This window comes from Colias philodice, chromosome 3 (assembly GCF_061535455.1).
Source record: "Colias philodice isolate Cphi_HAF_F1 chromosome 3, ilColPhil1 Martin Lab GWU primary, whole genome shotgun sequence".
Taxonomy (NCBI): Eukaryota; Metazoa; Arthropoda; class Insecta; order Lepidoptera; family Pieridae; genus Colias; species Colias philodice.
Window position 1 is genome coordinate 11,381,197 of NC_143088.1, and position 26,614 is coordinate 11,407,810.

The 26,614-nt window shown below is 37.4% G+C and overlaps 2 protein-coding genes and 1 long non-coding RNA gene across 4 annotated transcripts; 1 reads left to right on the plus strand and 2 right to left on the minus strand.

Moving 5' to 3' along the window:
- Positions 1–159: 159 nt before the first annotated feature.
- On the minus strand, positions 160–14,711 carry TfIIFalpha (transcription factor IIFalpha). The gene is made up of 13 exons (XM_089714904.1): positions 14,443–14,711; positions 14,131–14,306; positions 11,763–11,897; positions 11,008–11,109; positions 10,680–10,748; positions 9,593–9,711; positions 9,212–9,331; positions 8,467–8,575; positions 7,830–7,895; positions 6,649–6,791; positions 6,296–6,397; positions 1,135–1,273; positions 160–393 (listed from the first exon to the last, which is right to left on the minus strand). The coding sequence occupies exons 1-13, from the start codon at positions 14,461–14,463 to the stop codon at positions 186–188; spliced, it is 1,509 nt and encodes a 502-aa protein (XP_089571030.1). The 5' UTR covers positions 14,464–14,711; the 3' UTR covers positions 160–185.
- Positions 14,712–15,011: 300 nt separating this feature from the next.
- Positions 15,012–22,348, plus strand: LOC149490047 (kelch domain-containing protein 4). Of its 2 annotated transcripts, none has more exons than XM_089714908.1 (10): positions 15,012–15,255; positions 15,534–15,707; positions 16,907–17,028; positions 17,711–17,819; positions 18,078–18,305; positions 18,971–19,168; positions 20,456–20,610; positions 20,726–20,736; positions 21,109–21,315; positions 22,120–22,348. In XM_089714908.1, the coding sequence occupies exons 1-10, from the start codon at positions 15,145–15,147 to the stop codon at positions 22,248–22,250; spliced, it is 1,446 nt and encodes a 481-aa protein (XP_089571034.1). In that variant the 5' UTR covers positions 15,012–15,144; the 3' UTR covers positions 22,251–22,348. The 2 variants fall into 2 exon arrangements, with proteins under 2 accessions (XP_089571034.1, XP_089571033.1); XM_089714907.1 differs by lacking the exon at positions 20,726–20,736 and adding an exon at positions 20,645–20,705 and having other exon boundaries at positions 20,456–20,572.
- Positions 22,349–23,505: 1,157 nt separating this feature from the next.
- LOC149490048 (uncharacterized) lies at positions 23,506–25,713 on the minus strand. Its single transcript, XR_016318377.1, has 2 exons — positions 24,575–25,713; positions 23,506–24,112 (listed from the first exon to the last, which is right to left on the minus strand). It is a non-coding gene; the product is annotated as an uncharacterized LOC149490048 (long non-coding RNA).
- Between the last annotated feature and the right edge of the window lie 901 nt (positions 25,714–26,614).

Sequence of the window (26,614 nt, forward strand, 5' to 3'; positions counted from 1 at the left end):
TAATTTAGAAGCGTGATTAATCTAATTGACTCCACGATTTTATCACTTAAACGTTTAAATGGAAGTTATAATAAAACTGAAACCAGACTGTACGTCAGTGACCCAAAAAAAATTTAACTAATTTTATTTTCTGTTTCTCTAAAAAATAAAACACACAAATCTGACAAATAAACTTTATTAAAAAATCAAGTATTCTTAATACTAAGGTACATTTTCCCGTTAATATTCTGTTTGACCGGGTTAATTCGCTTTAGTATTTGCGTCATTGTCTCTACGAGTCGTTCGCTGCTGACCCCAGTACGTTTAGACTTAAATTTAGTTAAAAGTTCTGTTGTCGTCATTGGCTTGCGCGCTAGATACCGCCTCACGGCTTCCTCTGTCACGCCGCATTCACTGAAAAGAGAATTATAATGAATATTGCATTTATAATTGTGCAAAAATAGATTTAAATTACATTTTGAAATATTAGAAAAGTTCATCTGTCGATATCAGGCATGCTTAGAAGGATAGACAAGGTCACGGTTTAGATTTTACACTCATCAAAATGATTGGTCCATATTGGTCAACATTTACGCACAAGCATATACACTCCCATTATTCCCTTTTACACAACCTCGACCACATTGGCCCATCATGGCCCAACACTGATGCACACCACATTCACCTTCTTCCCCCCTCCACACTGGCCCATCAAATTTGTTTAAAGTGTAGTGTTAATTGCATAAGAAAGATGTACTTAGATTAATTATAAGATGATGTAAAACGGAGCTACATCTGCCATCAAACTGTTTTACAGTTTGGCAGAGTACTAAGTTATTATGTATCTGTTTGCTTTGTACTGAAATGAAAAATAAATCCATACTAATATTACAAATGCGAAAGTAACTCTGTCTGTCTGTCTGTTACTCAATCACACCAAAACTACTGAACCAATTTTCATGAAATTTGGTACCTATGGATATATTTTGATACCCGAGAAAGGACATAGGCTACTTTTTATCCCGGGAAAATGACGCAATCCCGGAAATCCCACGGGAACGGGAACTAAGCGGGTTTTTCTTTGACTGCGCGGGCGAAGCCGCGGGTGGAAACCTAGTAAATAAATAAAATAAATAATCATCCCCCAACACTCACGTATACGCCGGGTCGAGCTTGGCCCGCTTGGCGGGTTGGTGGCTGTGCGCGTGCGCGTTGGCCGCCGCCACCGCGGCCTGCGCGGCGCTCGGGGTCGGCGTGCCGGCGCGGGATGTACTAGCGCTGCCCGGCGCACTAGCTGCAATGTACAAGAAATACAATCAAATTAATATTTAACCGAGTGGATTATTAATATATATATTTTTTTATTTTATTTTAATGCATGCATAATTATTAAATAGGTAATACAATAATCAATAATAATGTATAATTAGAAATGTAACAAATAATATCATAATTAATTATGTCTAATAAGCTGAATGAATTCGTGTATACGCCATTGTAACAGTGTAATATAAATTAGTGTGAACACAGGTTCCTGAAAAACAGTTTACAACTATATTAGGAGCCTCCAGGGTCATTTAGTTTTTGTAACGTATAATGGTGTAAATAAATGATTTATTTATTTATTTCAGATTTTTAAAGAAACAGGTGTACGATTATCGGCTGCCTTATTACGGATCTTGCAGACGATCAGCAACAACCAAAAATTGCGCAATAGTTGTTGTCAATCGTCTATTTCTTATTACGTAAAAGCAGACAACAAGCAGATAATCTGCCGTCAACAGTGCTGCCTCTGTCGAGCAACTGGAAAACTAAAAATGCAGTTGTCGCTAATGTAAAGTCAAAGGTTGCTTTGCAAACGGTATTATCTATGACTTGTGACAGCAACACGACAGCAACAACTTAGCAATTCATATGTTAAATATGCGACAGGTCTAATGCTTGTTGTTGACTTGTTGCTGCTTGTGTTATCATCAATAAAGTGTATAAAAACGCGAAATTACTCACAAATATAGTGTTTTTTATTGATTGTTAACTAAGATCATCAAATATTTATAAATATAATTAAAATATATTGCGGTAAGTGTGCAAAATGTTTTAGGTTAAAATTTTCGACAAGTTTTCGAACATAATTGTAGCATTGTACCAATAAGGAGGTATTAAATTTTGTCGTCGCATACATTAACAATATCTTAATTTACGGTTTTATAAACAATGGCACGAACATGTTTATTAATTAATAAATGTTAGAGGGAGAACTACGAGTGTCTGTGCTTGTTTATAAACATACGTAGTACCAACAGTTGCCACTTGATTGTGAGTGGCGCTGCTTTCCATACAAAATCAAGTGCATCGGTCGAAGAAAGCAGATGCTGTGCGACAGCGACGCAACAGCTTACATAATACGAATTTTTTTGACGTTTTGCGACCAGTCGCGAACCTGTCGCGCTGCTGTTGCGCGGTGGTCGTTATCTGCTGATTTTTAGCTAATAAGGCCGCGGGATTGCTTGCTGGAATGTACAAAAACTTGCTTTTTAGTTCAGATTTTTAAAGAAACAGGTGACCTACTTGACGATGATGTATAGAGGACCAGTGGTAGTTTTTATATTTTAAAAAAATGGAAATATAAGAAATAAAAGTCTGATACGTGTAACAGCTGCTACAGCGAGTGTTCTACGTGTAACAGCTGCTACAGCGAGTGTTCTACGTGTAACAGCTGCTACAGCGACTGTGACACGTGTAACAGCTGCTACAGCGAGTGCTCTACGTGTAACAGCTGCTACAGCGAGTGTTCTACGTGTAACAGCTGCTACAGCGACTGTGACACGTTTAACAGCTGCTACAGCGAGTGTTCTACGTGTAACAGCTGCTACAGCGAGTGTTCTACGTGTAACAGCTGCTACAGCGACTGAGACACGTGTAACAGCTGCTACAGCGAGTGCTCTACGTGTAACAGCTGCTACAGCGAGTGTGGCACGTGTAACAGCTGCTACAGCGAGTGCTCTACGTGTAACAGCTGCTACAGCGAGTGCTCTACGTGTAACAGCTGCTACAGCGAGTGCTCTACGTGTAACAGCTGCTACAGCGACTGTGACACGTGTAACAGCTGCTACAGCGAGTGTTCTACGTGTAACAGCTGCTACAGCGAGTGCTCTACGTGTAACAGCTGCTACAGCGAGTGTTCTACGTGTAACAGCTGCTACAGCGACTGTGACACGTGCAACAGCTGCTACAGCGAGTGCTCTACGTGTAACAGCTGCTACAGCGAGTGTTCTACGTGTAACAGCTGCTACAGCGACTGTGACACGTGTAACAGCTGCTACAGCGAGTGCTCTATGTGTAACAGCTGCTACAGCGAGTGTTCTACGTGTAACAGCTGCTACAGCGAGTGTTCTACGTGTAACAGCTGCTACAGCGACTGTGACACGTGTAACAACTGCTACAGCGAGTGCTCTATGTGTAACAGCTGCTACAGCGAGTGTTCTACGTGTAACAGCTGCTACAGCGACTGTGACACGTGTAACAGCTGCTACAGCGAGTGTTCTACGTGTAACAGCTGCTACAGCGAGTGTTCTACGTGTAACAGCTGCTACAGCGAGTGTTCTACGTGTAACAGCTGCTACAGCGACTGAGACACGTGTAACAGCTGCTACAGCGAGTGCTCTACGTGTAACAGCTGCTACAGCGAGTGTGGCACGTGTAACAGCTGCTACAGCGAGTGCTCTACGTGTAACAGCTGCTACAGCGAGTGCTCTACGTGTAACAGCTGCTACAGCGAGTGCTCTACGTGTAACAGCTGCTACAGCGACTGTGACACGTGTAACAGCTGCTACAGCGAGTGTTCTACGTGTAACAGCTGCTACAGCGATTGTGACACGTGCAACAGCTGCTACAGCGAGTGTTCTACGTGTTACAGCTGCTACAGCGACTGTGACACGTGTAACAGCTGCTACAGCGAGTGCTCTACGTGTAACAGCTGCTACAACAACTGTAACACGTGTAACAGCTGCTACAGCGAGTGTGGCACGTGTAACAGCTGCTACAGCGAGTGCTCTACGTGTAACAGCTGCTACAGCGACTGTGACACGTGTAACAGCTGCTACAGCGAGTGCTCTACGTGTAACAGCTGCTACAGCGAGTGTTCTACGTGTAACAGCTGCTACAGCGACTGTGACACGTGTAACAGCTGCTACAGCGAGTGTTCTACGTGTAACAGCTGCTACAGCGAGTGTTCTACGTGTAACAGCTGCTACAGCGACTGTGACACGTGTAACAGCTGCTACAGCGAGTGCTCTATGTGTAACAGCTGCTACAGCGAGTGTTCTACGTGTAACAGCTGCTACAGCGACTGTGACACGTGTAACAGCTGCTACAACGAGTGCTCTATGTGTAACAGCTGCTACAGCGAGTGTTCTACGTGTAACAGCTGCTACAGCGACTGTGACACGTGTAACAACTGCTACAGCGAGTGCTCTATGTGTAACAGCTGCTACAGCGAGTGTTCTACGTGTAACAGCTGCTACAGCGACTGTGACACGTGTAACAGCTGCTACAGCGAGTGTTCTACGTGTAACAGCTGCTACAGCGAGTGTTCTACGTGTAACAGCTGCTACAGCGACTGAGACACGTGTAACAGCTGCTACAGCGAGTGCTCTACGTGTAACAGCTGCTACAGCGAGTGTGGCACGTGTAACAGCTGCTACAGCGAGTGCTCTACGTGTAACAGCTGCTACAGCGAGTGCTCTACGTGTAACAGCTGCTACAGCGAGTGCTCTACGTGTAACAGCTGCTACAGCGACTGTGACACGTGTAACAGCTGCTACAGCGAGTGTTCTACGTGTAACAGCTGCTAAAGCGAGTGTTCTACGTGTAACAGCTGCTACAGCGAGTGTTCTACGTGTAACAGCTGCTACAGCGACTGTGACACGTGCAACAGCTGCTACAGCGAGTGTTCTACGTGTAACAGCTGCTACAGCGACTGTGACACGTGTAACAGCTGCTACAGCGAGTGCTCTACGTGTAACAGCTGCTACAACAACTGTAACACTTGTAACAGCTGCTACAGCGAGTGTGGCACGTGTAACAGCTGCTACAGCGAGTGCTCTACGTGTAACAGCTGCTACAGCGAGTGTTCTACGTGTAACAGCTGCTACAGCGAGTGTTCTACGTGTAACAGCTGCTACAGCGACTGTGACACGTGTAACAGCTGCTACAACAACTGTGACACGTGTAACAGCTGCTACAGCGAGTGCTCTACGTGTAACAGCTGCTACAGCGAGTGCTCTACGTGTAACAGCTGCTACAACAACTGTGACACGTGTAAAAGCTGCTACAGCGAGTGTTCTACGTGTAACAGCTGCTACAACAACTGTGACACGTGTAACAGCTGCTACAGCGAGTGTTCTACGTGTAACAGCTGCTACAGCGACTGTGACACGTGTAACAGCTGCTACAGCGAGTGCTCTACGTGTAACAGCTGCTACAGCGAGTGTTCTACGTGTAACAGCTGCTACAGCGACTGTGACACGTGTAACAGCTGCAACAGCGAGTGTTCTACGTGTAACAGCTGCTACAGCGAGTGTTCTACGTGTAACAGCTGCTACAGCGAGTGTTCTACGTGTAACAGCTGCTACAGCGAGTGTTCTACTTGTAACAGCTGCTACAGCGACTGTGACACGTGTAACAGCTGCTACAGCGAGTGTTCTACGTGTAACAGCTGCTACAGCGACTGTGACACGTGTAACAGCTGCTACAGCGAGTGTTCTACGTGTAACAGCTGCTACAGCGAGTGTTCTACGTGTAACAGCTGATACAGCGACTGTGACACGTGTAACAGCTGCTACAGCGAGTGTTCTACGTGTAACAGCTGCTACAGCGAGTGTTCTACGTGTAACAGCTGCTACAGCGACTGTGACACGTGTAACAGCTGCTACAGCGAGTGTTCTACGTGTAACAGCTGCTACAGCGACTGTGACACGTGTAACAGCTGCTAAAGCGAGTGTTCTACGTGTAACAGCTGCTACAGCGAGTGTTCTACGTGTAACAGCTGCTACAGCGACTGTGACACGTGTAACAGCTGCTACAGCGAGTGCTCTACGTGTAACAGCTGCTACAACAACTGTGACACGTGTAACAGCTGCTACAGCGAGTGCTCTACGTGTAACAGCTGCTACAGCGAGTGCTCTACGTGTAACAGCTGCTACAACAACTGTGACACGTGTAACAGCTGCTACAGCGAGTGTTCTACGTGTAACAGCTGCTACAGCGACTGTGACACGTGTAACATCTGCTACGGCAAATCTCAATCAAATCTTACCGTTAGCAGAACTCTTATCGCCACTTTTGCTCTTCTTCGGCTTCTTGCTGCTGCTGTTCTCGGGATCCGTGTCCGAATCTGAACTGAACTCTGTTTCAGACTCTGTAAATAATTAAATATTACAAAATAAGTTTTTAGAATTTGTTAAAATCATGAAAAAATTGTATTGTCACCTTGATAAGTGTACAAAGTTTTAATTGAATCTAGCAGTTAAATTGGGTCAAATTCTAGTCAAAAGGAGTCGGTTATATACTAAGGTGAAGCTAATTTAAACGTTTTAAAAAGAATTAAAAATACAGATAAATTTAACACACAATTTTCAATTTAACATTTAGTTTAGTTTATAAACTCACCTTTCTTGTCATCAGCCTTCTTCTTCTTCTTAGTGAGTTTACTAGCCCTCTCCTCTCCCTCCTTGGTGTGCTCGTCCTCTTGTTCCGACTCTTGTTTCTGCTCCTGCTCAGAGTCACTATCCTCGTCTGAGGTTAGGAGTTTTCTAGAAACGAAATATTTATTATCACTACATAGTATAAAACAAAGTCGCTTTCCCTTTCCCTATGTCCCTATGTCCCTTTGTACGCTTAAATCTTTGAAACTACGCAACGGATTTTGATGCGGTTTTTTTTAATAGATAGAGTGATTCAAGAGGAAGGTTTATATGTATAATAACATCCATTAAATAGTGGAGAAGTACTGTTATTTTTAAGGTTTCTAATGGGATGTCGTAAAAAATTACATTTTTTCCGCTTATATTGCAAACGCAGGCTGAACCCTACGAGTTTTATCAAAATAATGTACTAAGTATTATACACATTGAAAAGGTCTACAGAAAAGTCCGCGATGGTATATGTCTATCTCTTATGGATAACCCACAATAACATTTTTTTGTCATTTACTTTTTACGACAAATAATAGCTAATTTTCGAAGCGATTTTCACCAATACAGCATTAATCCTTAACCAATTAAATACCTTGAATACATTGTTCATTTAATATAGATCTATATGGCCCTTTACACCGTATGATTTAAGTGAATATTTTCGAAGATATTACAGATTTAAAAATTGCGGGACGTAGCATTTGCGGCGGTAGGTACCGGCCGGCCGGGCCGCTATGTTTTTATATACAACGTTCACAGTTTTTCTGTAGTGTATAATATTTAGTATCAGCATTGCACCCGTGCGAAGCCGGGGCGGGTCGCTAGTTTTTTTTATAAAAAATAAAGCTTTTTAAGCTTTTGCATAGCTTCTATCGCGGGCCTTGAGCGCGGGGACCGAATCCAGAAATTCCGTAACGAAAAAACCTCACGCTCCCCACTCCGACGGGCTCGGAGGTGTGGCTTGAAGGCATAGCATGCAATAGCTTTACCGCGGCAGTCCCCGAGTGCCACACGTCTTTTTTTTTTACGTGCCACTTGGTGTTTAAATTGAATAAATACCAACTCTAACATTTTAATTGAATGAATACAACATTTGTGTAATTTTTTTTTTATAAAATGTAGTATTATTGCTAAAAAATCAAAGTTACAACAAACCTCAAAGCATCCTCTTCAGCAACACCCTTGAGTTCCTTGTTGGCTTTGGTCTCGTGGTCTGATTCACTGTGAAAAAAATAATCATTATTTAGGAACGTCTACAAAAAATCTATAAAAAACTACATTTTAATCGGCGTAAAAACTTAACTATAAAAAGATTTGCATTTTTTTTTCAGAAAATATGTATTATAAAAATCAAATAATTTTTCATTAAATCTAATCATAAATGAAGAACTTGATGAGCTTTACAGAACTGATTATAGTACAAGTGCACCAAAACTCAAGTCTTTATTATCAGACGATTTCGCATTCACAAAAATTATGTGTAAGATGCTTTATAAGTTACACTAATCATAGAAGTACCTACAGAAAAAAAAGGGTTAAAAAATACAAAAAAATATATATCTATATTCTATAAATATAAGACTCAAAGGTGGCTGATATAGTGATCTACGCACAGCCCAAACCACTGGACGTATCGGGCTGAAATTTGGCATGCAGGTAGATGTTAGGACGTAGGCATCCGCTAAGAAAGGATTTCCCGAAATTCTTGCGGAACGGGGAAAAACGGGGATGCACGTACAAAGTCGTGGGCGGAAGCTAGTATTATATATAATTGCTACTTCTAAAAACCGACCTCTCAGAGGAGTCCGATATGTAGTCCCTCTCCCGACCTTCCTCATCACCATCGTCACTCTCTTCGAATGCTTCGTCTTCTACCTTCTTCTTCTTTTTAGGTGCGGCACCTAAATAAAACAAAAATGTTGTGTGGTTTTATGAAACCACGGTAAAAGTGAAACTTAGGCACAAAATTATCGTATTTGTACGGACGGTTCGACCGTCACGCGACATGCGCTACACAGACCAAAAAGTTTGAGACGATGTAAGTAATAAAAGTTTCACTTTAACAAAAAGAATGTGTGCGTGTACTAGTGTACACACGTAAGAAGTGAAACTTCTTTATGACCTTATTTTTCAAAAAATAATTTACTAAGTATATGCAACTTTACAGAAATACGTCGAATCACGCGTGGTAGGGATAAGGAAAAGATGGCGCGTAACGGAAAAATGTCACGCGTAACGCAAAAAACGTTACACTAAATTTTTTTCCAACCCCGATAAAGAAGTTTCACTTCAAAAATAACAAAAAAATGCAAAAAAAAAATTCTATATTTTTTTTTTTATTTAATAAAAAGCATTTCAATGATGTAGAACTAAAAAAAATAATTTAGTTCGAATCTTTTAGTCTCCTCAAATATGGTCTTTGTCTGTCTGTAATTCAGGTACAAAAGATTTTGTTCGAATTTTTTAAAGAAATCTTACACGATATATTTTTATGATAGACATAAAAAAAACATATACTAACAACCTGAGGCACTAACCTTTTTTGTCTTTCTTCTTCTTACTGCCGGAATCGCTATCTTCCTTCTCTTTCTCACCCTCCGAACCCGACGAGTCGTCGTCCGAGTCGATCCATTCGTCCATGTCTGAGATCTTCAATTCTAAAGGATAATATGTATTAATAATTATGTATTAGAAAATAAGGTTCAATTTTATAAAAAACGGAAAAAAATGAATGTTAGAACTTAATTTGATTTAGGGCTGATTTTTAAATCCTTGGTTAAAACTTATTCGTCGAATAATATATAAAACAACCATTTTACAAACGTATTCTAATTGCTCGTATTTGACAGTTTACGTGACAAAATTTTTTTTTAACAATTTCTTCTTTTTACATATTATTTTACACACCAGATAAATACCTTTTTTCGCTTTAGAAGTCTTAGTTTTCTTTTCATCCGGGTCCTCCTCGTCCGCGGCGTCGTCACCGCGCATTCGCTTCCGGAACATCAACGAGAAGTAGTTTATTACTTTGTTACGTCTGAAATACCGTAAAAACTGGCCATTAGATATTTAGTATATGGCCTAATCTATACTAATACTAGCGGTCCGCCCCGGCTTCGCCCGTGGTACATGTTTACGTTTTCTCTACATAAGAACCATCCTCGTACTTCAAGGAATATAATAAAAAAAGAATTATCGAAATCGGTTCAGCCGTTCTCGAGTTATGCGCTTACCAACACATTTTGCGATTCATTTTTATATATAAGACTAGCGGTCCGCCCCGGCTTCGCCCGTGGTACATGTTTACGTTTTCTCTACATAAAAACCATCCTCGTACTTCAAGGAATATAATAAAAAAAGAATTATCGAAATCGGTTCAGCCGTTCTCGAGTTATGCGCTTACCAACACATTTTGCGATTCATTTTTATATATAAGATTATAAAGCTGTAGAGTTTGTTTGTTTGAACGTGCTAATCTCAGGAACTACAGGTCTGATTTGAAAAATTATTTCAGTGTTAGATGGCTATATATCATCACGCTAAGGGCGGCCGTACACGGACCGCTTCAAGCAGTTGAGACTGACGGCTTGAAGCCGCGATCGCGCGGTGAACTATGGACATTCATTCACTGCCGTACACGGACTGCTCGAGCCGTCGCGACCGCTTCAAGCCGTCTACTGCGCGGTTTGTAGCGACAGATCGAGTAGTTAACGACCGACCGCTTAGCTCAGCTCAGCTCAGCCGTTAACTGCTCGAGCCGCCCGTGTATGTCCGCTCTAAGACCAACAGGAGCAATGCAGGTGAAACCGCGGAGCACAGCTGAATAGGGCCTCAGGTAGGGTGATAAATGGACCATTTAAGTCAAGTTCTTAAAGAAGAGAGAAATTCGCAATGTATTTTTCTTCTATTTTACATCAACTGACGTGACTTTAATAAATTAAGGGCAAAATACTTTTTTGGAAGAGAACTTTATATCACTACTTAAAACACAACTAGAAAGTTTACCTGCCAAATTCCTGTTCAGCTTCCTCAGCTGATAATGCTTTGTACCTTTGAATGGGTTGGAAATTATACCTGGAATAAAAAACAAATTCTTACCATTTCATTTTTTCTTATATATTTGTGGTTTTCTACAAAAATCTTTAGCCAAATATGAATGTTTTTCTATTAAGAAATGCTATTATTATTGACTAGATGATATTTTAAATATTAAAGTTATTGAAATAATTACCTGTACATTCAAAAACTAACTAAAACAATTCACTTAACAATACCAGTTATACAAATTAATATAAAAGATTAGATTATTGAGATTTTAAGCATTTATTATTACCATTCTTGCAGCGGATAAGCGTCAATAGCCCCGTCAGCTGCGTGCGTGAACACGTAGTATGCCGCATTTTCGGAGACACCTCCCTCACGTATACCCTTGAACCTAAAATGTGTAAAAATGTTTTTGAATATATGTATCTATACAAATATTATAAAGAGGAAAGGTTTGATTTTTTGTTTGTTTGTTTGTTTGTATGAATTGAATAGGCTCCGAAACTACTTGGCAGATTTGAAAAATTCTTTCACTGTTGGAAAGCTACATCATTTCTGAGTGACATAAGCTAGGTTTTATCCCGGAAACCCCACGGGAACGGGAACTATGCGGGTTTTTTTTTGAAAACGCGGGCGAAGCCGCAGGCGGAAAGCTAGTATTATATTCAATTCAATTCGAAAATATGTCTGGAATATTTTTTTTTTTAATCTCCTTTAAACCTGCAATCTGCCTTATTAAGCATTAAGTCTGTCTGTCTGGAATATGATGTTATGTTGAAAATATGTCTAATGTATTATAGGGTTTGACACTAACCAAAATAATTAAGTCAAAGCATGAGTCTGATTTGAAACATTATTTCACTTTAAGATAGTCCATTTATCTAGGAAGGCTATTAGGCTGTGTATGATCACGCTAAGACCAATAGGAGCAGATCAATGTAGGTAAAACTGCGGAGCACAGCTAGTTTTCCATAAGTCTTTGTAATTTACCCACTTTTACAAACAAGCAAACACAAACTGTTACACTATAGTGACAAAACTTACTTCTTTCCAGTTTTTCCTCCCACTTTCAATATCCAAGGTTGATCTTCAGGTTTATATTTTCTAGAAATAATACCAAATTTCTTCCTCCTTGCTTCTTCTCTTAAACCTCTGCCATATTCTGATCCTGCACCATACCTATTATAAAATTATCATAAGCAAGTGGTAAAGAGCCTATAGTATCCATGAATTTACGGAATATGGTAATTCCATGGAATGTTGTTGTTTAAGCACCACAGGGCCCGTAGACAAAGTAACAATTAAAAAACGATAACGAAGTTAGAAAAGGAAAAATGTATGGGATTGACATTAGATAGACCACGTGATCTAACGCGGCGTATGTCAATCCCATACATTTTTGCCTTTTCTAACTTCGTTATCGTTTTTTAATTGTTACTTTGTCTAAGGCCCCAGGAGTTATCGGACATGATTATTATTTTAAATGTAAAATGCTGTTATGTAGATATTATTTTAAACGAGCAACTACATTTTTTTGTATGCTCTTCTCTATAGAAACTGCTTTCCACCAACAAGTGGTAAATTATTATTTACACTGCAATACCAAATCAGATTTGATATGAAATGATAACAGTTGTAGATTTAAGGCAAATATAATATTATTTTCTCAAAAATCAACCTTAAAAACATATGAATCAGGGGAAAAACCTTGATAGTATAATCCGTCATAGAGAACAGGGCTACCCCAATATAAACTACTCAATACTTATAGCATTTTTTAATGTAACTAACGTAATGGCACCGAATTCCGACCACTGATTGATACGGCTAAATGAATCCTTTAAAAGATAAATTAAATACTCTAGAGGTCATAAGAAAAAATGATATTATGAAAGATTACGAACTTATATTTTAAAATATGCACATAATTGTATTTCATAATGGCTTTTTATTACTTAAATTTGGATTTTAACTGGCACGACTGGAAATTAACTGAAAGCACCATTTTCCGACCGACTGAGTACAAATACACGTGTTTCCGACCACTGAGTAGCTAGATTCCGACCAGCCAAATATTTTCTACTAAAATCAACTTTATGACAATAGAAATACAATGGAAATTCGTAAAAACCCGTTTCGTCTTTTCACTGCATCACGCGTGGACCGATTTCGATAATTCTTTTTTTATTATATTACTTGAAGTACGAGGATGGTTCTTATGGAGAGATATTTTAAATATGTACCACGGGCGAAGCCGGGGCGGACCGCTAGTTTTAATTAATATTTGAGCATTTATTATCATAACAAAAACTAACTCTATGTTAGACTGTAGTAGTTCACTGGTCATCCACACTAATTTAGAATGTCCCATTGACTACTTTGCCCAATTCTAAAATCCATTTCACCAAAAGTATTATTTCAGCTAATGAGAATTATACTTCAGCCTCTTTTTTATCACTCATGATGATGACCTGAAATAAACGCATGCAATTTCACTCAAGCACAGCGCAAGCAAAAGCAACCCAGTTGGACGGAAACAGGGAAATATATCGCACCTAGATTCCGACCAAACCTACATTTGCGTAATAAAGCCTCTAAACCGAAATTGATATTCATTTTTAGTTCATTTCTATTTCATATGTACACTTATAAAGATCTCACAATTTCGTAGTTATGCAATTATGTGTCATAAACGTAAAATATAGGGTTTTTAAACCAGACCGGTCTTTGTAAATGAATAACAAAAAAATCAAAAAAGAGTGTCAGTTAAAACGAATATTACAAATAATCCATTAAAGATAGTATTGGTCGCATACAGGTGTTGTATTTAAGCATAGCGTTTAGAATAAATAACTTAATACGAAACCTCCACAAAACAACATGCATAATAGAAAATTACCTTCTTTTAAAAAGTGCGAAATTCCTTTTACCGACCGATTCGGTCGGATTTCGGAATGTTGTTATTTTGACAAGCTCCTCATTCCGTCCATAATTATTTGTCCAAAAAAACCTATAAAAACACGCTATCTTGGCATGTATATTTTAAAATTAATAATTTAAAACACCAATAAAACGTTTAAAGTAAATTAACCACAAACTTACCAGAGTATTTAGCGTAAAAATCCAAATGTTTATTTTCACCGTTTTATGTTTTTTTCGCATTCAATCCAATACAAACTACACCCTCGCCTAGCTTTTCTTGGATTGACGAAATGTCGGTTAAAATTTGAAACCCAATTTTGGACAGATGACGTACGATAAGTGATTGGATCGAAAGCCTTCAGTTTCACGAATGTCGCGCGTATTTTAAACGTTTTATCAAATAAAAATCAAAATGGTCGGATAGAGGAGGCTAGTCGGAAACCGGTGCCGTTACGTTATTAGGACATATACAATTATTGTAAGTACATACTTGGGCATGTCCTCATCCATTCCTTTGTATTCTTTTATATTGTTCTCTCTCTCCATCTTTACATGAGTCCATTTTGCAAAATCCACATTCAGAGTAGCATTGAACCGCATCACATGATACTTTTTCTTTACATTTTTTGGAACTCTGATTTTAAACTCTTGCACTGATGCAGACGACTGAAAAAAGTGTATTTTATAGACTACAGAGTTTTACAAGATAAAAGTGATCATTAATTATTATAGAGATCAAGAAATCCTTAATTATAAGTGTATTGACTTTTAAGGTAAAAATAAAAAGACTCATAATACATACCGAGGCTCCAGGAGTAGTCATTTTAAATACTTAGGTCCACAGAAAGAAATATTGGAAGAACAAAATTAAATCAATTTTATAAATTTGTTTTTTTAAGTCATATTCTACAGCATTTTTCTTTATCGATTGTAATGGAACTGTTATAAATAATTCAAGGGCCAAGATAATACGTGTGCGAAATGAGTAAATGACACGAAAACTTTCTTTTTTGGAGAGAATCACAGAATTCACAAAATCACAAATGATTCACAAGATCCTATGCACAAGATGACAGAATTGCGAATGCCGAATTGGTTAAATAATGTGTCAATGTCATTAAAATTTTGATAACTTGACATACGTCATTAAGATATATTTAATTTGATTTTATTAATTTCATGTCCATTTAATTATACATTACATTAATCCACATTGATAAATTTTTATTACCGCCTTTCGGTTTATTATGTTTTGTACTCTCTTTTCGCTTATTGAGTTATAATCTATAGCAAAACGTAATGTCAAAGTCAACCCATAGAGGAATAATGTATAGCTGAAGTCACAGAGTACCTTTTTATGCTGAAGTCAACCGCACATGGACAGCGCGCGGTTCAGGGTAACTCATTGTCATTGGTCAAAACTCAAAAATCACAATATTGTGTTTAATTTTGAATCATTATAATTTTAAAAGGTTTTAATTGTATTTATACAAATTAACCTAAGATGGGTAAGAAAAAGAATAAGAACAAAGTTAGTGGAGCTGTTAAAACTGCCGCTAAAACAGAAAAAAAATTAGCGAATAAACTAAAAAAAGAACTTGCGAATATGGGAGAGGTTAGTAAACAAACCAACATGGTCTAAGATTATGCTATAATAATATTACTATTAATTAAGTAGAATTCACGAATATGAGCTCCTAATTTTCGTTAAAACTCACTTTAAATAATTTTAATTATTTATAATAATTAAATTCATAATATGCCGCATGTATTTACTTTCAGTAACCCGGCAAAACATCGTACACAATAATAATTAATATCGCTACGTAGATAATATTTTGAAAAGATTTGAATAATGCCCTTTCGCTATTATATTCTTTATTTGTCTTCCAGGAAGACATTGCAAAAGTGATTGCAGAAATCGAAAGGGAGGAAGCTAAAAGAACAGCAGCAACAGAGAAAGCCCTCTCTGGCCCACCATCAGCCAGAGCTTACGCATCTCTCACTCCCCATCCTATAAATAATGAACTTATCTTATTTGGTGGTGAATATCATAATGGCCAGCAGGTAAATTAAAATTATTACTTAAACTCATTGTGAGAGAAATCCTTCACTAAATCCATCGGCATGAGTAGAAATAGGATAAGAATAGGAAAAATCATTCAAGAATAATGTAGCTGTAGTTCTAGAGATGAAAGAATTTTCACAATTGTGCAAGAAGGTTTACCCATAACTAAAGTCCGGTCGCGGAGCAGGAAGAATTTCGTACATTAACCTGTTATTACCTGTCACTGTCACTCCCTTGTAAAAATAATGTGTCTTGCTCGCACAGGTGCAATGACCGCCGTCCTTAGGGATTGTAAACCTTTAACCTAAGAGCGTAAGGTTTGTGTTTGCTTGATTGGTGTCAGGTGTTCAATTATGATTTTGTGAATTCAAAATTTATAAGAATAAGCCTCAAACTCTTTATGTCCAATCAAAATCCGCCTAAGTCGAAATCGCGTGTTAGACTAACGTATTTCTGTAATATTGTACATAGTAAATTATTTTTTGAAAAGAAATTTCATTTAAGAAGTTTCATTTCTTATGTGTGTACACGCACACTTTTTTTTATATAATATATCATGGTTATTGAAAAAGTTAAAATGTAACTAACTAATAAGTATTGTAAATGAATAAAGGACATTTATTTAATAAATTAGTAAAAAACATTTTCTCCTCCAAATATTTCATGTAAGCTGCACTTCATTCAAAAATGTTTGTGACGACTGTCAGTAGGTAAAGAGGTCATTGTACGAAATTCTTTCTGCTCCGCGACCGGACTTTAGCTTACAAATTACCCTTATAATTTATTAATAATATGTCAACTGTAAAATATGATATAAGTGGAATATAATTTGGGTAAGTGGAAAAAAAAAAACTGGAAGCATCAAATTTATTATATTTATAAAAAAACTATAATCATAATCACATATTTGAAAAGACATCAAAAAATGTCCCAGTGGCATTGTAATATCTATTGAAATTAACATTTTATTTCATGGCAATATTGACTTTAATTGTTTTGCTCATTAGAAAAGTGTCTTATACATTTGCAGGCAGAGTTCTGCATCAAATAATAATTTTTGATTGTGATTTCTAGATGCTTATTCAATTTGAAACATGACGAAATATTATGAAAACTCAATTATAAAACTCTCAACTCAACATATATAAAAATAAATGTAGAATTTTTATGACACAAAAAAATAAAACTATAATTTCAGACAGAGGTGTACAACGACCTGTTGTTCTACAACCCAGTTAACAATACTTGGCGGCAAGTGAAGGCGCCGGGAGGGCCGCCGCCACGCAGCGCACATCAAGCGATTGCTACACCCGCTAATAGGTAAATTTAATAAAATAATTATATAAAATAAAGTGAAGTCCACCTTACTCCCTGTAGTAGTTGTTACACATGTCTCAGTTGCTGTAGCAGCTGTTACACGTGTCACAGTCGCTGTGGCAGCTGTTACACGTGTCACAGTTGCTGTAGCAGCTGTTACATGTAGAACACTCGCTGTAGCAGCTGTTACACGTGTCACAGTCGCTGTAGCAGCTGTTACACATGTCACAGTCGCTGTAGCAGCTGTTACACGTGTCTCAGTCGCTGTAGTAGCTGTTACACGTGTCACAGTCGCTGTAGCAGCTGTTACACGTGTCGCAGTCGCTGTAGTAGCTGTTACACGTGTCACAGTCGCTGTAGCAGCTGTTACACGTGTCTCAGTCGCTGTAGCAGCTGTTACACATGTCACAGTCGCTGTAGCAGCTGTTACACGTGTCTCAGTCGCTGTAGTAGCTGTTACACGTGTCACAGTCGCTGTAGCAGCTGTTACACGTGTCGCAGTCGCTGTAGTAGCTGTTACACGTGTCACAGTCGCTGTAGCAGCTGTTACACGTGTCTCAGTCGCTGTAGCAGCTGTTACACGTGTCACTAACGCTGCAATAGCCTTTAGCTAAATTGTAAATTCGAACCTAATTCATGCAATAAATTTCAGTTAATAAATTGTATGTTTATTAATTTCTTGTAGAGGTGAACTCTGGGTGTTTGGTGGAGAGTTTACAAGTCCAACAGAAACACAGTTCTATCACTATAAAGATTTATGGTGTTTTTCACTTGCTGACAAGAAATGGGAGAAGGTATGTCCTTTCAGTTATTGAAATTTGTCTATTGTTACAATTTGATTTTGTTCATGGCAAAGGATCCTAATTTTTTTATGGAAACGATTTTTCTAGTAACCCTTACTTTCTGTCATATTAGATATTACTGCAAATAAAAATTACCAAAAAAATTTTCATTCTAGCTATTCTTAAAATAATAAATTAAATAGATTACATTTAATGTGTTGTGTTTTCATTTTTTCATATAAAAATATTTTATTTTAAATAATTTAATAGGTTGTAGCGCCAAACGGTCCGTCCCCCCGCTCCGGGCACCGAATGGTCCAACTCGGGCGGAAGCTGTTCATCTTTGGCGGTTATTCAGATGACGGTCGCGAATGTCGATACTTCGACGATCTGTACACTTTCTGTTTGGATACAAGGCAGTGGGAGAAATTGGTGCCCAGTGGTAGGGGGCCGTGTGCTAGGTCTGCCTGTGTTATGTTACCGGCTGGGAGTGATTCGGTAAGTATTTTTATTATCTGATTACGGTTTTTTAGAAAGATGTCGATCTCATCGTACCTTAGCTAGAACATGGCAATAATGAAATAGAAACTATTACATAGTTCAAAATTTTAAATGCAATAACATTCTAGCATTCTATGAAATACACCAAGTATTCTAGTTGGTATTGTTAATTGTGGTTATGAGCGTGTTGAGTAATTACAGCAAGTTTTAATTTAAATAAGGGTATTGGTGTTATAACAAGTTATGATATTTCATTCTTTTGTTACTTTTAAATTGCATTTATCTATTTAGTGGTGATTTTTATTACATAAATGTATGACTATAGTGAATGATGTTTTATTTTACTGCATATTATCTATAAATATTTTTTTAAGGTGTGCATTTACAGGATAAGTTATTATTTTTGTGCAATACCACTGCATTAAACATAAAATGTTGTGTGGTTTTATGAAACCACGGTAAAAGTGAAACTGTTCGAACGGTTCCGAACACTGCTTTGTGTAGCGCATGTCGCGTGTCGGTCGGCTGCCGAGTAGGTATACCTACTCGGCAGCCGCGATACACGCGTCATGCGCTACACAGACCAAAAAGTTTGAGACGATGTAATAAAAGTTTCACTTTAAAAATCAACATTTAAAAATTAACGCCTTATATTTCCACAGCTAATAATCTACGGCGGTTTCTCCCGCGTACGCGAAGGTCGCACGGAACGCACACACACGCACACAGACATGTACAAGCTCGCACACAAGGGCACGTGGACGTGGAGGTCACTGACCGGCGGGAACTGCGCGCGCGCGGGACTCGCTGCTACCGTCAATGTGCATAGCAATAGGGGTTATGTGTTTGGTGGGGTGAGGGTGAGTGGCAAGTGTTGTTTTTACAGATACCAGAAGGCATTGTTTTTTCTAATTAAGGGGAGGCTCCCTAAATTTTATGTGAATTTGCATTAATATTCTGAAACAGTCACACATACAATCAAAATGGAACTTTAGTATATGATTTATTGGGTCTTTTTCTTTCGATGTACAAGACAGTTACGTAATTTTTTTTTGTAACATATAATTTAACATTTTGTAACATAACCGTAATTGTAACATTTTATTTATTTATTTATTTATTTACTTATTTATAATAAGGTACCTTACAGCTAGTGATACAATTTTTGAGATGAATAAATACTAAGCTACGCCAATTAAAAGGCACACCAATAGGTAGTAAAAATAATACAGGGTTACTGGTAATTAGACCGGATCCTTTTAAGAGGTGGTAGGGGAGGTTATTTGCAACAATTAGACTGTATATTGTTATATCCGGAAATGGCTCATTTTTTAGATATAACAATATACAGTTTTTTTAAGAAAATCCAGTTTCACTACTTTAAAATTAAATTAAAAAAAATTATGAATCGATTTTAATTTTCTTTACAGTTTTAGAGAATATACGTATGTGAACAAAGACTAGTATAAGAATTTTACAAATGATAAGAGAAAAGATTTTTTTTCGCTCGATTTATTTTTTATTAAAAAATTATGCCTTTTTTAAGGATTATTACATTTTTTTAAAGATTTACTTGGACTTTATGTCAAAAATAAATGTTAACAGTAAGAAAATAGAGTTTACTATCGAATCCTAAGATATTTATTACTAGATCAATTATTACTTTAGTTATAAACGAAATAAGAATTGAGACTTACCTTTCGAGCTCGAACGCGATCAAAGAGCGCACGCGATATTCAGCTTTATTACGGCTGTGTTAGCGTCTAGTACCGTAACCGGTCTCTCAGTGCCAGAAATTATGTTAGGGAGACTCGTCTTAATAATTACTGAAGACAAAAAAGATGTGGTGACATTTTTTGTGACTAATTTTAATCTTCTATTCTTTAACTTGCTGCATGTCAATGTCAATTTTGTTACTGAATTTTAGAAGTTCTCATTTCCCTTATATTCGTTACTTGTATATAATATGTTATTTCAAACTTCAAAGCGATAAAGTTAATGTTGAATATTGGCACGAGGAGATATTTGTAAAAACTACCAGAAAAACATAGTTCATTTCTACCATAACATAGTTGTAGCTCATTGTCGATTTTTGTACATAGAATAATATTGACTAATTGGTCAATCAAGTTTCCTATAAACTTCAGGATGTGGAAGAAACAGAAGAAGACCTTCGTGGTGAAATGAGCGACGAGTGGCAAGTACTCGACCTCGATACGTGTCGCTGGCACGAGCTCACATTGCGCACTGAAACACAAGCCAATACGCAAGCTAGCACGCAAGCTAGCACGCAAGCTAGCACGCAAGCTAGCACGCAAGCTAGCACGCAAGCTAGCACGCAAGCTAGCACGCAAGCTGACATGCAAGTGGACGAAAGTGATAAGGAGAGTGTTACTGGTTAGTTCTGCTCTATATAGTGACGTCACGTGTGGTTGGCACGAGCACACATTATGTACTGACGCGCTAGTGAATAGGCTGGGTTTAGTTTAATATTTAAAAATTCACTTGGGTTGACATTTTTAAAAATGTTGCAAACAAATGATGATATACTCAATTGAATATGAATCAATTCTTTCCCCTATTAGTAGTGTATTTTTTTTTACTACTGACTATTTTGAAATTTTACTTGGCTTGATACTATTTTTTAATATTTTTTAGATTTACGACTATTTTAGAATTTAGTATTTTTCAATCCTTATAAGAATAAAATCATTTTATTAGGTAAGGTTAGGTTATCGGAATATCACTTTTCGCTGTCATTTGGTTTTTTTACAATGTTCTATAATATTTACCTCCGCAGTGGTAACAGACGAAGTGTTCACCATGAAGCTGGGCGGGGCCAAGCCCACGGCCACGCCCACACCGGCCCGTACTTGTGACACTAAACGCTCAGTGAGCGGGCGCATGTCGGCGATGCTGGCCGTGCAGCGCTCCGTGCTGTACGTGTACGGCGGCCTGCTCGAGCGGGACGACAAGCAGTTCTACCTGGCCGACATGTACAGCCTGGGTGAGTGTGGAGTGTTGCCATGGCAACGCACGCAGCAGGCGGGCGCGTGTTGCCGTGGCAACGCACGCAGCAGGCGGGCGCGTGTTGCCGTGGCAACGCACGCAGCAGGCGGGCGCGTGTTGCCGTGGCAACACACGCAACAAGCGGGTGCGTGTTTCTGTGGCAACGCACGCAACAAGCGGGCGCGTGTCGCCATGGCAACGCACGCAACAAGCGGGTGCGTGTTGCTGTGGCAACGCACGCAACAAGCGGGCGCGTGTCGCCATGGCAACGCACGCAACAAGCGGGTGCGTGTTGCCGTGGCAACGCACGCAACAAGCGGGCGCGTGACGCCATGGCAACGCACGCAACAAGCGGGTGCGTGTTGCCGTGGCAACGCACGCAACAAGCCCGTACTTGTGACTCGGCGCGCGCAGTGAGCGGGCGCATGTCGGCGATTCTTGTACTCTTTTCGAACTTTTTATACTGGAAACTTTACATATTGAAAAATGGCGTCGTAAAACATATAACATTCAATACTTCCATTATCAATCTTTCTAATATTATTATAAATGCGAAAGTTTTTGAGGGTGGATGGATGTATGTTTTTTACTCTTTCACGCAAATACTACTGAACCGATAACAATGAAATTTGTTATGTAGGTAGCTGAAAACCCAGAATAAGACATAAGCTACTTCTTTATCCCGGAAATCCCAAAGGAACGGGAACTATGCGGGTTTTTCTTTGAAAACGCGGCCGCGGCCGGAAATACTAGTTTTACGTTTTGTCATTTAGTAATAAAAATCTTTCCATTATTATTTCAGATCTGCACAAATTAAATGAATGGAAGACAATCATCGCACAGCCGAAGTTACCCGACTGGCTTGGTTCAGATTCGGAGGAATCGGACTCGGAGAGCGAGACAGAAGATAGCGATGATTCTGACGATGAATAAGGATAGATATATGTGGTGATGTAAAACATCTTAATTATAAGACAAAAACAATACTTTTAAGTGTATTTGTAAAAAATATATTAAATTTTACTAAAAGATTTGCGTGTTTTTTTTTTCATCATCTAAGCCAAAAAAGTTAGGTAAGTAGTCTAACTCGCGAGATTACTAGCATTCGCTTAGAATAGCTTGCAATTTAAATATTTTGTTTTAGAATATTGCGAGTATATCGCAGTTATGTGTCGAGAATTTACTTTTTCAAAAACCTCAGTCAGGTGCAGGTTGTAAGTTGAGGATCCCCTTCCCCTTCCCTTCTTCATGCTTGTCGATGCTCGTATTTCTGTATATCTTTTTAAATAAAACGAACACACACTACTTAAAAGATTTATAAAATCATAGTATTTAATATTAAAAATTAAAATATACCAAAAATAATCGCAGAAATAGAAAGAAAATTAAAAAAAAAACCACATTATTCATTCCGATGAAGAACATAATTTCTCCAAAAGAAAAACAATGATTTCAGGCAGGGATGTATCTTGGCGGCCATGTTGTTCTACAGCCCAGTGAGCAATACTTGGCGGCAAGTAAAGGCGCTGGGAGCACCGCCGCCACACAGCGAAAATCAGGTGATCAGAATGTCTAGTTTTTATAATACCTATATGAATGATTTTGATATCTTTTCTTATTCCTCTTCGTCTTACAAAATGAATGTAAAAAAATTGCTATTGAACATACAAGAATGTTAATGTGTAAAGATTTTGCAAATACGTGTTTACCTCCGTCTTAACAACTTAACTGTCCTATGAGTCACATATGACTCATGGTGAACTTTTGGCATAAGTTCGTGAGTCACAGGTGACTCTTTTTTTCAAGAATCTTTGGGGTATATTTTTGTTATGAACGTGGAGTGATATCTATAATATAAAAATGAATCCCAAAATGTGTTGGTAAGCGCATAACTTGAGAACGGCTGAACCGATTTCGTTAATTCTTTTTTTATTAAATTCCTTGAAGTACGAGGATGGTTCTGACGTAGAGAAAACGTAAATATGTACCACGGGCGAAGCCGAGGCGGACTGCTAGTTCTAAATAAAATTACGTGAACGTGTGGCGAAAACCCTAACCTTCAAGAAATTGAAATAAATTTTTGCAAAAGTTTTATACATTATCTGTGGTAGGTACTAAGGTATTGTTTGGCTAACGAAAGATGAGACTGGCTTTTTATTTCGAAAATTTATATGGCAACACTTATAATTACGTACAGTGCGACACAAAAGAGATGAAAATAAATGAGGGCGCCACCGTCGCTCATATAGCAACACTGATACTGCGACGCAAGCGATCTTGATACTATAGAATAAAAATCTAAAAATCTATATAATATAATCTAAAATAAATACCGCGATTTAAACCGTTATAATTGTTTCATTGTAGCAATAGTGTAAATTTAAGACAAAAATACATTAGTATTTTAATTGACCTACCTAGGTCAAATTTTACTTAAATGTATTTGGAATTAGTTATTTTATAAAAATCGGTCAAGTGTTTAGACTGCAGAGGCGCACATAGAATCAAACATACAAACAAACAAGCATACATGCAGCTCAAACACATTATCCTCTTTCTGGGTCCGTCGGGTAGAAAAAAAACAAGGCGATTTGAAAACTACATATTTTTATTTTTTTTGTAGATAAATTTTGTACATTAATATAATTCATCAAAATCTAAATATTCTACTCCTTCAAAGGACTGATCATCACTCTGTTTCGAAGTACCTCTCCTATGTTTGGCTGGCGTTGAAAATTTGCCTTCATTTCTACTCCCTTCCTCTACTATCCTGCGTACTGTGCTTTCAGAAACCCCTATAACAAACGAATTAAGATGAATAAAATCAAATAGTACATTTAACATATTTTTATAGTAGCTTAAAACTAAAACTTCCTTTATTTTATTAAATTTTTTTTAATGTAGGAGGCCAGCGTCCCTGCGCTACACTAGTAAGTAGTTAGTAAGCTAAATCTAAAATATGATTTTTTTTCTTATGGTTTGATTGATTAATAGATAGCTGTATGAAAACAATTATCACTACACTATGTAGTAAAATCTAAACTAGGTACTTTATTTGAGGCTGGTTGGATTGGATATAACTTCTTGACTCAAATTGTGCTGGTCGCACTATAAAAACAAGTTTTTGTTTACATACAAATAACCTCAAATTAAATTGCGAAAACGTAATAATCGCCATACATACATACATTTAACACTCGTCACTAATGGAATATTCTATTTTACGTAGTACTGAACAAAAATAAATGGAATCTCACCGGTATATTCTGCTGTACGTTTGTAAACGTTTTCCAAATCAGTCAATAACTTTCCAGCTTGAAATTCGGACAAACACCGAATAAAAACTTTATACACGACATCACGGACACCGCTACGTTTAACCTTTTTCATGATGTCTCCTTTTTTATTTAAATTTCTTGTTCTAAATAACAATTTTATCTCAATAATTCTCCACTTCACGAAAAAAACAACAAATTTTTATTCAACTTGACAGCTACATTGGCAATTCAGGGTTGCCAGGTAATGAAAAACGAATTAGTTCCAAAATAATTAATTTCATCTCTTTTATGTCGTACTATAATTGTTATTAAAACCTGAGTTGTTGATGTGTCAAAGTGAAAATTATTTCCGCGATTTTAGTGATTTCTAATTGAAAACGAGACGAAAACATTGAAATGCGACTTAAAAAAGGTTCTTTTTACTATGATTAGTAAATTTGAAAAGAAACAAGTTGAAAGAGATGTAGTTTTCAAGGAAAAACAAGAGTGTTTACGTGAAATATCTCAATGCATTGTTAAGTGTGACTTTGATATTTTGATACTATTCATTTTGATTGCATTGTTTAATATTTATTATTTTGCAAGTAACATGGATGATACCAATAGTCCAGTTATAAACTATTCAAGCAATAATAAAAAAAATTGAATGATCTGTTTCGTTCAAAATGTTTAAAGACACAAAATCAGTATCTTGACGAGATTTCTTCTATGACCGGACCATGTTATTCGTGTTGGAAGATAGTATAAAAAACGAGATGGAATAACTGCAGAAATGGAAGGCTTCATAATAAGAGTCAGAGATAATGATAGTGATTCTTACTATTCACTCGCGGTTGAATTTTTTGATTGATTAAACAAAATTTAATTGTATTTTTATTGTGTTTTTTCTTGCTTTCATTCGGTGTTCTTTTTTGTCTATCTGTATCACTAATTAACTGTACTAAGTATATTACATAAAACAATATTATAAAGATGAAGAGTTTGTTGTTTTTTTTTTGCTCGTAAGAGAAAATAATAAATAAAAGTATTAAAACTATTTTTCCAACTATAACCTAAGTTGCCATATGTTGATTTTTTGAATTTGCCGCCTTTTTCCAGTCTCATCTTTCGTTAGCCAGACAATAGGTAGGTGTGTGTATCCTATTAGTTCGAAATAAAACAAAAAATACAGTGAAAAGGAAAACGTTTTATTATGAAAAATATGTTCGTAAGTATTATTAGGAGAACCAATCAACACATAATATTATGTTTTTCGTTGTAGCAATATAAACAAAATGCTTTTTTACATGTTTTGCACTCTGTGTGCACTTGTTTAGCTTTTCGAGCCAACTGCCCTTGAATTTTTAATTTTTCATAGCAACCGGTACATCTCTTTGGAACTAACTTATTGTTTGTAGTATTACGCGGAATTTCTTGAAGACTATGGCCAGGAGATGAACTAGAAACTGGAGATCTGGGAGTCAGAGAAAGCGAAAGTCTTTGAGGCACGTTATTTTCTGTAGTTCTCGCTGCTGACCCTAGAAAATGTCGAACTAAATGTTCTTGTACTTGCAAAACAGACAATTTAGGACATCCTGATGCCAAATCATTGTAAATGCACCTAGCATTTATTACAGCAACTTGAAATAAAATATCAACAGCGATTTTTTTGTACCAAGTTAGGCTTTTGCGTAAAGGAGAGTGAAAGGATGCTCTTGGAAAAAAAAATCTTTTATCCCACGCTCATGCTCATATATGAGGCTTAAATATAAATTGAATAAAATAAATAAAAACAATAACTATTTTTATAAAATATAATTTATTAAGACAATGCGAATGTTTTTTACCCTAATAGAAAAAAAAAACTGATGGACGTGGGCTAGTGTTATTTTGTATTGTATGGGGACAGTTAAGTTGTGTACGCATGATAAATATTAATTATCGATTATTTTTTCTTGTCTCTCTTACTGCTGAGTGTTGGCAAAAATAATAATATTATATATTCTTCTATCTTTAGTTTATCTTTAGTTAATAAGATTT

Bases quoted from the DNA above. Each gene is read 5' to 3' on its own strand.
- LOC149490047 (XM_089714907.1), top strand. From the start codon at position 15,145: ATGGGTAAGAAAAAGAATAAGAACAAAGTTAGTGGAGCTGTTAAAACT. The intron at 18,306-18,970 runs GTAAGTATTTTT...ATATTTCCACAG, and splicing joins TACCGGCTGGGAGTGATTCG to CTAATAATCTACGGCGGTTT. The intron at 21,316-22,119 runs GTGAGTGTGGAG...TTATTATTTCAG, and splicing joins GGCCGACATGTACAGCCTGG to ATCTGCACAAATTAAATGAA.
- TfIIFalpha (XM_089714904.1), bottom strand. From the start codon at position 14,463: ATGACTACTCCTGGAGCCTCG. The intron at 14,307-14,442 runs GTATGTATTATG...CACTTTTTTCAG, and splicing joins TGACTACTCCTGGAGCCTCG to TCGTCTGCATCAGTGCAAGA. The intron at 11,898-14,130 runs GTATGTACTTAC...ATTTTATAATAG, and splicing joins ATGGATGAGGACATGCCCAA to GTATGGTGCAGGATCAGAAT.